Source organism: Phalaenopsis equestris, unplaced genomic scaffold, assembly GCF_001263595.1.
Source record: "Phalaenopsis equestris unplaced genomic scaffold, ASM126359v1 Scaffold232799, whole genome shotgun sequence".
Classification (NCBI taxonomy): domain Eukaryota; kingdom Viridiplantae; phylum Streptophyta; class Magnoliopsida; order Asparagales; family Orchidaceae; genus Phalaenopsis; species Phalaenopsis equestris.
In genome coordinates this window covers 405,519-417,293 of record NW_018250760.1, presented here as the reverse complement: position 1 = coordinate 417,293, position 11,775 = coordinate 405,519, and the positions used below count along the sequence as shown (strand labels likewise).

The window sequence follows — 11,775 nt, the reverse complement described above, 5'->3', positions numbered from 1 at the left end:
ATATATATATATATATATATATACATATGTAACAGTCATTAGGATAACTTAAAAAAAATTGTAAAAACTAGTTTGAGGTTTGAGCTAACTATGATTAGAAAAAATCTAGACATATAAATGCATAAAAAGAGATAGAAAGCATGCGCATGAAGAGAGATGGATTACCACCTACTATTACAATGAACACTGATGCCCTTACCATAACGATGGTGAGGGTGATACGGCTGATTCAAAATTCAAAGTATCAATTTAGTGAAAGTAATGTGTTGTTATAATGGATAAATATTTGAAGTTATACTAAGATTTGTGGTCATCATTATTCAAGGAAACTAAGAGAATAATTGAAGAAAAAAATTAGTCATTGCATATTGAGAAGATCTTGAATAGTATGTCTAGTCCTGATGAGAGAAAGGTGACGTTAGCTACATTTGCATTAGATGGGAAAGCTAAAAAACTGGTGACGAGGAGTGTCAAAACAAGTTAGGTGATATACCAAATATTCTGGCTAAGTGAGAGAATGTTGTTGAGATGCTCAGGGAATGTTTTGTGCCCTTTTCAACTAAAAGATGGATGCATGAAAATTTTATTAGATTGGTGAAAGAAACTAAGTCAATAATGTAGTAGGAGACCAAGTTCACAACACTATTGAGTCGTTTCAACATCAAAGGATATGAGCCAGCTCTTTCTCTCCGATATGAATGATTCGATTAGTCGGTTATGGATAACTTTAAGAATCCGCGATTACTTCGTATTGAAGAGGACCAAAAGTGTGAAAATTGAATTTCAGATTACTCAAAAACTTAAAATGTTACATAAGAGGAAGGGCGCTAAAGAGGCAACTTAAACAATTTAATCAGAAGGTTTCAATCAGAAGCAATCTCACACAAATGGAATCAATAGTTAAACTGGCAATACTCACATAGAACCTTATATTAAGTGTGGAAAGCTACATTGACGAGAATGTTTAATCCGCTCCCAAGTATGTTAATTATGTCTACAATCACTACATCAGGTGAGAAACTATCTCAATCATGCTCAAAAGTTTACAAAAATGCTAAATCAGAAAGGGATCCAACTCAGAGAAGCTATGATGATAGACTTACTAGCAGAAGAGGCCAGTAGAAACTGTTATTAAAAATAAAATTATGCAGAATATTCAACCTAGGTTTATGCCTTAACGCAGCAAGTGACTGAAGAGTGCTGCTGTCGATGCTAATAAATATAAATTTCAATGAGAATTATTATAATCTTTTCACTTTACGTCAGATGAATGTTGTTATAGTCATATTATCTTCTATCAAAAGGTTTGACATATCAAGTTAGATATGTAACCTATATTAATCCTAATAACGTTATGATTTATACTTATCTCATGATGATAAAGAGATGGAAGGTTTAAATTATTTAAGTATAATGTGAGAAATACACTTTTTGAGGACTAAAGTTTAATACGTTGGAGTGATTATAATAGCTCAAAAACTTAATATATTTAATTCAAATATTATTACTAAATTTGAGTTTAATACTTTACTAATAATGAAATTTATTTAATAATTTAAAATTTAATGATTTTTAAAATGATTTTAAATTAATTTTTTTTCCAAAAATAAGTGTTAATTATTTGATAACAAGACATTAAAAAGAAAAGAAAAAAAGATATTTGAACCAAAGCTAGTCAATTCCATTTGTTTAAAGGAGGTTAATCCCTTGTGGGTTCCCATATTAAATACAAAGAGCAGCAAGTGAGGGGCATGGAGAAAGCAAAGTGCAACATAAGCGTCGTTGCAAGAGAAATATTCATATTTTATCTTTGGTTTGAATTTATTAGAATTATGATATATATAAAGCCCAAGGGCAAATATATTAATACGGAAAAGATACAAAAATGTTGTATAAGAGGACAAATATAATATAGGGTTTAAATTTCAAAAGGTTTAGCAAATGGAATATACATATATAGCAATCAGGGTACTTCCATCTATTTGTTCATATTAGGTCTAGGTACTTTGTTGATTATACATATATAATTGTTTATCGCATTAGGAATCCTTTTGTTCATTTGAGTTTTGTGAGAGTTTGTGCTCCCTTTGTGGTTCCTGGATGGGGATGAAACTGTATCCAAGGTGTTGGTTGGTGACAGCTATATTCATCCATTATTGGTGGTAGCATTACGGGTCTCCTTCCTTCGTCAATCATTCGGGTGGTATTTTTTGTATCTTGATTGGTCGTGAGAGTAGAAAACTATTGTATATCGTATCTTTTATTTGATTGGTACATCTCGTCTTTCTTCCGATTATTTATTTCCTTTACTCAGATTGCCTTCTTTACTGTTATTGTTGAATCTTCTCCAAACCACCTCCCTTCTTCGGTCTCATTTGGTACCAGAGCTCAATCCTATTTGGGTTCACTATTTAAACAATTTTCAAAAGGTTTGTAAGAAAAAAACTAATGCAAGATGCCCCTGTGTTAGGTTGAAATCGAAAAACGAAGTAATTTGTATAGACTTAGTAGATAACACTAACAATAAAATTCATCTAATTATAGATAATTGAAGGTTTTATATGATCAACCATGAAAATACTATGGTACGAAACAAAGACAATTGGAATATAAAGATGGTGAATTTATTAAAAAATTTGAAATATAATTTACAGGTTAGTTTTATCAACACATGCAAACTACCAAAATAAATAATCGATGAATAAAGAAAAGGTATCATAGATTTCATAACATACAACCTAATCTAACTTAAATAAAACCTGAGAAATATTCGAATATGATGTTAAATGACTCGGAAATTGAGACATTCCATTGGCACAAATAAAATGGAATAGTAGGTTAGAAAAAAATTGGAACCTGCGAGAAAGAAAAAGATGCAGTAATGTTAACCACATCCCTTTAATTAAGTTATTATTACTATATTGTTCATATTTTGAGGGTGAATTTCTATAAAGGGAGACTATCAAAGAAAATAATCAATGGAACCAACAAGTGTTAGTTCAACCGAACCGACACTGGGTTTCATTTTTTTCAAATTCTTCAATTTAAGGTTATATTATTACTTTGATTTTATAAAGAAACATTTGAGGGTTTTGGTTTAGAGGAGGAGTAAATTTAAAAGACATGAGAGGTGATTGAATAAAAAAAGAAGAGAGAAACAAACTTGGGAAAGGGGAAGACCATTTAAACTATGCATTTAAATGAAAAGTTTAAATGCAAATATTGGTTTGAAATAAGTCTATTATAATTTTGTTAGCTGAATATTTAAAAGATTAATAGTGCAAACCAACAAGTTGAAAGAAAAGAATAAATAAATAAGATTTTATTGATTTAAAAAAAAATTCAAAATAAGAGATTGGTTTTAAGAATGATGATTCTTGAACATACAAAATAAGATCAATAATAGGGGCATTTTATATGCATGATCATAGAAACTCCATTGATGGAAGATGAGGATTAAAATGTAAAAACCGTCATTTAAGGTTAAATGGATAATTAAAATTTTCCATCATAATTAATAAACGTTTTCTTCCAAATGCAACACAATTTGATTATATGCTTTCATAAAAGAATTTATCAGAGTTTAAAATTTTTAGTTATTATTGTGTCACAATTCAGCAGTTGCTTTGTTTTAATTTTATAAAGGCTTTCATAAGGTTTAAATGTTGACTAAAAATATTAACCTGTATAAAGAAAAATATATTAAAATAAAATATATGATTATATTAGTTAAATAAAAAAGGTTTGAAAATGAAAATAAAACAACAGTATCTAAACCAATACAATTTTTGACAGCACTCTTTTGATAAGTAGATTTACTTAAAAGATAAAATGTGTTATGTTATGATAAATTACTTTATAAATATCTTTAGCAAATGATAAATTTAATAATATCTACACTTTTTTAATGAAATATTGATGTACCTATTTTAACATTTCGTTAAGAAACTTTTTTTTTTTATTGATGTAAGTTGCCGCCTGTTTATTATGTTACTTAAAATTGTTATATTATAGAATTCTAATTATCAACTGAGTTATCAATTATCGTATAACTCAACATGCTACTAAATTTTTATATCTGGTGAAGCTCCTCGAAGTTAAATAACAAACAAAAGAATTCTTATTAATAGAAAATAAGTAAATAAAAATTGATACTCCAAGGAATTGGTTGAATCTTCATTTAAGTTATTTACAATAATTGTTGTATTAGCATGACTTTTATAAGAATTGGATGTGAACTTAAATTTCATATTTAGTGGCTCTTAAATGTTTTGAAGTTGTTTTTAAATTATTTTAAAATTTAGATTAATATGTATCTAACATCCAATTGTCTATTCCTACCTTAATAAATTCCAAGCTTCCAAACTAGGACATCAGTTCCTAGAAAATAATTAGTCAATAAACGTGAATAGGATAAATGTGAAGCAAACATATTCCACTAACTAGCTATGGAGCTTTAAATTCATCATTATGCAACAACTGACACGTCACTGCCATGAGAGAGCATTTAATTGAACACAATGCAGATAAAAGTAAAAAAAAGGTAAAGACAACACAATATAGTGCTAAACAATGCCAAAGAAAATACTCACTCTCATCGGGGTAATCAAAATACTCTAAACAATGCCAAAGAACCCCTTTTCTAGAAGATATCTCCTTTATCTGGTCAAAGTAATCATGATTAGAACTGAAAAAACCAAAATACATAAAACTTCAGAATTAGTCAAATGATTTTCTTAACAACGAATAAGCTATAAAGATGATAGGAATAAAAAAGCTAACACAATAGTGAAAGCCAAGAAAAGATGAAAAATACAGTTCATTATGGCATATTCAAAATCTATGGAAGCCTAAACTTCGAGGGAAACAAAATCTTACTGCAATCATAATTGATGACATGAACCATGTTTCAGGATATAGTGGTATAACCAATGCATTTCTAAGAAAATAAGAAGGAAAAGGCAGCTAAGTGCTGAATCCAACGTTACTCAAGGAAGAAAAAAAAACACCACCTTCCTAGAGATACGAACTAGTCCCACAGTAGAAGAGAGGTTAAATCTTAGAGATAACTTGACATATTGGTCCATAAAGAATTTAATTGAACCTGCTAGACAATTAAAGGGAAGTCAAACAAGGTTACGAAGACAATTCAAATAAAGAGAAAAATACTCTAAAGAGAACCTAAGAGAGACATCAATGGGGAAAAAGTATAGGTACAAAATAAAAATTAAATTATGCCGATGCTTAATCAATGACCGCTTATTTATGAATGAGGATAGGTGATACCAAAGAATCCAAAATCCAATAGAAAAGCATACTTTATTAACGGCGGGTTACAATCAAGTCTCAGAAGAGGAAGAAAACACAACACAACACTAGAATCCTGTTATGGCGAGGCCGGACAGCAGGTGGAACAGCGACAAGATGGCATGGGTAAGGGATGGCAGGCGAAATAGGTGCCAGAATGTAGTGGAGGTGATTAAATCGGTATAGGTAAGGAGGGGTTAGGTAGTTGGTTATCGGCTGAAAGGGGTAGGTTGGGAGCAGGCTACGACAAACCTGAGGCTGGAATAGGGAAACTGGCTGCTGGAGGAGTAGGCTGGAAGCAGATTACAGCAAACCTTCAGCTGGAGGAGGGAAACTAGCTACTGGAGTAGAGCTGGGAGGTTGGCAGCTGGAGGCAGAAGGGGTGTGGGAGAGGTAGGCGGCAGTAAGGAGATGTGCAGGAAGGATGGCCGCAAGCAGCGGAGGACAGATTGGACAGCAGCAAGCAATAAAGGAAAGGTACACAACACCTCGAGATGAGTTACAGCCGGAGAACATTCTCGCAGTAAAATACAATCCTAGAAGGAAAAACAGGATGCCGGAGGCTGCCCATTCTAGGAAAGTACCATGCAAGAATACCATACTAGTGTAAACAAATAATAAACTAATTTCCCAGATTGAGTTGGCAAGTTTGTGTGAAAAAATCAAACAAACGAAATCCCACAAGTTCAAATCTCACTTTACACAAACAACGGTGCTATCACTTAAACAAAATAACAGAATTATGAAAACGCCCTCTGAAAAACGTAATGGCACGCATAATGAAATAAAAAAAGGTCAATAATAGTGTATTCACAACCTAGTATCCATGATAAAAGTAGTGTAAATATGCCATTTAAATCTACCTTGCATCGGAACCATGCACCGCGAAAACCTTCTTGAAAGCTTTTTGACTCAGCCTCTTGAGCAGCTTTAAAAGGCAGGAAAAAGTCACCATTATCCATATAGTGCAGTTCAATCAAAAAATATACCTATCAAACAAGAGATTCTTTAGAAGATTTCTATAAAATCGTGACAAAAAATTAAAAATGCTGAAATGAAAAACAAGCGGAGACCCCATGAGAGAAATGCAACAAGTCAAATTGTGCACAACATAGAAAAACAACATTTCACAAACTAATGTCTCGCTAGGATAGACTAAATCAGAAAAGGTAAAGCAACGATAATTGTTTAACAATAATAAATAAATGAGTGCCTTAAAGATTCAGGACACAAGCTGAGAGAAGTAAACACAAACACAACAACAACAGCAACAACAAGCCTTTATCCCATTAAGTGGGGTTGGCTAGTAAACACAAACACAAGAATATCATTTTTCAAGTACCATTACTACAGTTCAAAATCAACTATAAAAAGACTGCAGTAGACAGCAGAATTTATAATTACAAGAGGGGAAAACTTTTAAAAGAGGCTAATATAGAATGCAGAAAAAAAAGGTTTAGAACTAAAAACAGCCCTAGCATGCCCTTTTACAATAATTTAACACCAGACTTCATAACAGCTGTCTAAGAGGATGATCTCCATTCTCCATTAATGCCATTGCCGGCTATATATCCAAATGACTCGCCATGCTGATGCAATCACAAGAAAACATGGTCCAAACAAAGTGGCCACTCAGTATCACTCTTTGCCACGCGTTAGCATTGCATCAAAAAAACCACAGGCAGGTTCCCTTAAAGTTGCTACTCTCACATGTCAGTAATAGAAGCTACACCCAAAGAATTTGATTTAAACCATAAAAAAAAGTTTAATTTCTTATCCTGTCAATACTATAACGACGCCTACAGCAATTGCCCGACTTTAAGTAATTAATCATGGCCATTCCTCTTGTAACCGACTAAAAACTCACATCTGCTTTATATGTTGCTTTACTGCATCATAAAGTAAATAAAGGTTTTAATGAAAAGCTGCTAGCCTTCTTCCTGTTCTCTCCTTCTCGATACTCTTCATGGTATTAGAGCTATCATAGCCTTACGGCACCATCCCTCCTCCCTGCGACATGGCATCCTTCTCCTCCAGTGTCTCCTCCAACGGAAAACCCACAAATCAAAAAACTCCTCTGTCAACCGACAACCTAATACCTACCCAACTGAAGTTCACCATGAGCCACATCTGAAGCCTTGTCTCCACCCAGCTCACCCCCGACAATCACCTGACCTAGAAGACATAGTTCCTCGAATTATTTCGAACAAAGGGGTATGACAGCTTCCTCGGCGGCTCCTGCTCCTGTCCAGCAGAGCACATACCCAACAGCAACGACGTTCCCCTTCTCAATCTTTATTTCACCAAATGAATGTTGATAGATCAAAACCTAGTAGCAGCTCTTTTCTCTGTTATATTTGAAGCGAATATGGAAACCGTTTCACTGTTCAAATTCGCAGTTTCTCAAGTTTGACAGCAAATTAGGTTTAATACTCGAAATTAATTGCTCTTAATTCTTACCTAAAATCATCTACAGCTTTCCTCGCATTAATCCCGTTATCTATGATTTACTGCAGAAGGAGAAAAGAAAATAATTAATGGGCTTCATTAATTATTTGATTAATTCCTTAATAGGTCTAATAGCATTATGGAATTCATAAACAGGCATGTTAAAGCTCCCCTTTTAATCTCTCTAGGGCGTTGGCTTTACAGGGAAAGGAATCGCATGCTACAGCTTTCGGTGCTCTGCCTAAGGGAAGAAAGAAATCACAAGCAACTGCTCTTTTTTTCTACCTCCGTGCGACTTGCAGATAGAGCGAGGAAGAGAGAGAGATTATTTCTTGTAATCGTCGAGGTAATCGACGGGTGTAATCCTCAAGCTAATAAAATTTTTTGTAACACCGTGGACATAGACAATTTGTCAAACCACGTAAGTTTGTGTGTTCCACCGTGTTTTTTCTTGTGTTTGAATTTCTCATTCCAATTTTAGTTTTATTGTCGTTGTTTTTCACAACAACTGATATTAGAACCATGGTTCGGATTTGGGGGAAAGTGATGGCTGTAGATGAAGTGATGACATCAGAGATCGAAAAACTTAATGGCATAAATTTTGATTACTGGAGAAAGCAGATAGAGGATTACAAAGTCCATGATTAATTCCATGTTGGCAGTTGAATGAGAGTGGTCATTCGGTAATCTTCTCAGATAGCACCTGAAAGGTTACCAACAAACATTAGTACTGGCTCGGGGTAAGAAAACTGACACATTATATATGACTACAGGTTGACTCAACACTGTTGCTACTACAGTTGCAAAGAGCATGACAAATCTGTGGCATTGCAGACTTGGTCACATGAGTCAGAACCATGAAGAAATTTTGCCAAATGAAAATTCGAGCAAGTGGGAGTTAGCCATGAAGAAGGAGATGAATTCCCTGTCAGAGAATCAGACTTGGAAGCTGACAGAACTTTCACCAAGGAAGAAGACATTGCGCAACAAATGAGTGTACTGGGTGAAGACTGAGAGTGATGGCTTTATGAGGTACAAGGCTAGATTTGTTGAAAAAGACCTTCAGCAGAGGTAGGATATTGTTCATGTGAATGGAGTTGTAAGCAGATACATGAGTAACGAAGGAAAGAGCTTGGAGGTAGAAAGCTACGTTGACGCTGACATCTCAACTAAAGGTGTTACTCTTCAGAAACTAAAATTTTACTCAACTTCAGTTAGTCTTCTAGCATGAAGACAATGAGTTTTGAGTTGCAGATGTGAAGGATATCACGTTTGAAGAAAAGGGCGATGCAGCAGTAGATGATGCAACAAGTGGATGATACAGATAGTGTACCTATCTCTAAGTGGGAAATTTGTTGAAAATATGGAAATTGATCCATTGTTCAAATTGACAGTTTCTCATGTTTGGCAGCAAATTGAATTTGATACTCGAAATTAATTGCTAAAGTAATTGATTTTAATTCCTTCTCTAAAATCATCTATAGTTTTTCTTGCATGAATCCCGTCATCTATGATTTGCTGCAGAAAAGAAAAAGAAATAATTAATGGGCTTCATTAATTATTTGATTAATTCCTTAATAGGTCTAGCAGCTTGATGGAATTAATAAATAGGCATGTTACAGCTCCTCTTGTAATCTCTCTCGAGCATTGGCCTTACAGGGAAAGGAATCACATGCTACGGCTTCCTGTGTTGGTTTGATGCTCTGCCTAAGGGAAGAAAGAAATTGCAAGCTGCTGCTCTTTTTGTTTCTTCCTCCGTGCGGCTTGCAGGTAGAGAGAGAAGGGAAGGAAGAGAGAGAGATTTCTTGTAATCGTCGAGGTGATCGATGGGTGTAATCCTCAAGCTAATAAAATCTTCTGCAACTCCATAAACTTAGACAATTTATCAAACCACATAAATTTATGTGTTCCGTTGTGTTTTTTTTTTATTTGAATTTCTCATTCTAATTTTAGCTTTATTGTCGTCGTTTTTCACAACAATCTCCTCATTCATTCTATTATAGGTACCACTTGTGGACACTTGGCATGATATCTAGACAACAATCAAGCACCAACTCTAATCCTCTAACCACTCCAAGATCATCCAACTTAAGAACAAGCTCCACAATCTCAGTATGTTAGATAAACCCATGACCCAATACTTATTCAAAATCAAAGCCAAAGTCACCACTCTCATAGTCATCAGAGCTTCCCTAAATCCGAAGGACATCATTCACCAAACCCTCAATGGATTTCACGCTACTTATCATGCCTTCAAAACAGCAATCCGCAAAAACCTTTAACTAATCTCACTCGACGATCACTACACACTGCTATGCAGTAAAGAAATCAATCTCGCAAACGAAAGCGCTACGGAAGCGTCACCTCCAATTACTCTTGCCGCCTCCCGAGGCCGAGGAAGAAACTACAACACCTCCTACACATCCAACAACAACCGAAACAGTTCTGCCTCTTGCTCCAACCAAAGTACCCAAAACTCCAGTCACACCAACAAAGTCCCTTTGATTTGTGAAATTTTCACAAAATGAGTGTTGGTTCCGTCTTGACAAATCATACCAAACTCCTACAATGGAGACAGTAATAGACGCCTCAAACTCTGACTCTATCAATGCTAAATGGTGTCTTGATAGTGGTGCTACCGAGCACCTAATTGTTGAACCGAACCATCTCATACAAGCCAAAGACTACAATGGAGACAACACCGTCACTGTTGGGAACGAACAATAACTCCCCATTGCACAAGTTAGCCAATGGATCCTACCCAACCCCATGAGTAAGCTCTACCCACACCAACTACATCACATTCCCAACTTAATTTATAACCTCATCTCCTTTCATAAACTAACCAAAGCTAACTCCTACCCTATTACTTTCACCTTCGATGGTCATTGCATCACCGACCTAAAGACAAATCGAACCATCCTTAAAGGCCCCAACATCCGCAATCTCTATCACGTCATCGCTCTATCCATCAAGCGATCATCAACACCACTTGCTCTGATTCGGCTCAACACATTCCGCAATTATGGCATCAACAACTTGGACATCCATCACTCAAAAAGCAATCAATAATCGCCTCCAAAAATCCTTCTTACGCACTTCTTATAAATACTTACATTGTAATTCGTGCAAAATAACTAAGAGTCACAAACTTCCTTTTTTTGTATCTACTATCAAGTCTTCCTCTTCACTAGAACTAATTCATATTGATGTATGAGTGTTGACCTCAATTTTCGTGAGGTCTAGTATTTCTCATGAGAGTTAGGATCTAGCCTTAGGGGTTTTCCTGCGACTATCTTAGAACCTTAGAAGTGGGACCCGCCTCGTTTTAGTTCGACCTACTTCCGTCCTCTTTTGGAGCTTCGCGTGTGTGGTATCGACTTCTAGCACTTAGAAGGATGAAACCGACATGAGGAAGCCCAAAAGGGATTCCTATAGGACCTTTCCGGGCCCCCAGGGGGGCCTTTTGCACAATTCGCCCCCCCGCGCACAAAACTTCGCAATTCGAAGAGTCGACGTATCCGATCGCCGCAATTCGCATCGTTTGCACTGTTACCTGTCGAAGGCTCGAGTAAACTTTTTGAAGCGATCAATCGCGGGTCGAAATTTTGTGAAATTTGAATTTTGACATGTTTTTGACCCGATTATCGACGACGTCGTCGTTATACACATATATAAATATGTATATACACATATATACATATGTATGTACATATACATATGTATATATATATACATATATATATTTATATATATATTAATTAACCCAGTTTTAATACAAATATTGCATCAAAAATAGTATTGTTGTCACTCCCCCTTTCCTCTTTAACCCCTAACACTCCCCTGCGCTCGAGCTCTGTCTCCCGCAACTCTCCCGTTCGCGTGTCCGGCACTTTCCCTTTCTCGGTCTCGAGCCGTGCGAGCTCTTCCTCCTCCACGCGAGGGAAGCGTTGACCTCGTCCGTCCTTCCCTGTTCTTCTTCTGCCCGCGGCCTTCCTTCCCGATGCCGCGCCAGTCCCT

At 35.5% G+C, this 11,775-nt stretch overlaps 1 protein-coding gene across 1 annotated transcript in view; it reads right to left on the bottom strand.

Annotated features, from left to right (window-relative positions):
• LOC110038419 overlaps window positions 1–11,775 on the bottom strand; it is a 76,415-nt gene that overhangs the window by 48,271 nt on the left and 16,369 nt on the right. Inside the window, exons 3-4 of the mRNA XM_020743266.1 lie at window positions 6,171–6,235; window positions 4,593–4,662 (exon numbers count right to left, since the gene is read on the bottom strand). Coding sequence (XP_020598925.1) covers window positions 4,593–4,662; window positions 6,171–6,235 — 135 coding nt within the window. The remainder of the gene's footprint in view (window positions 1–4,592; window positions 4,663–6,170; window positions 6,236–11,775) is intronic.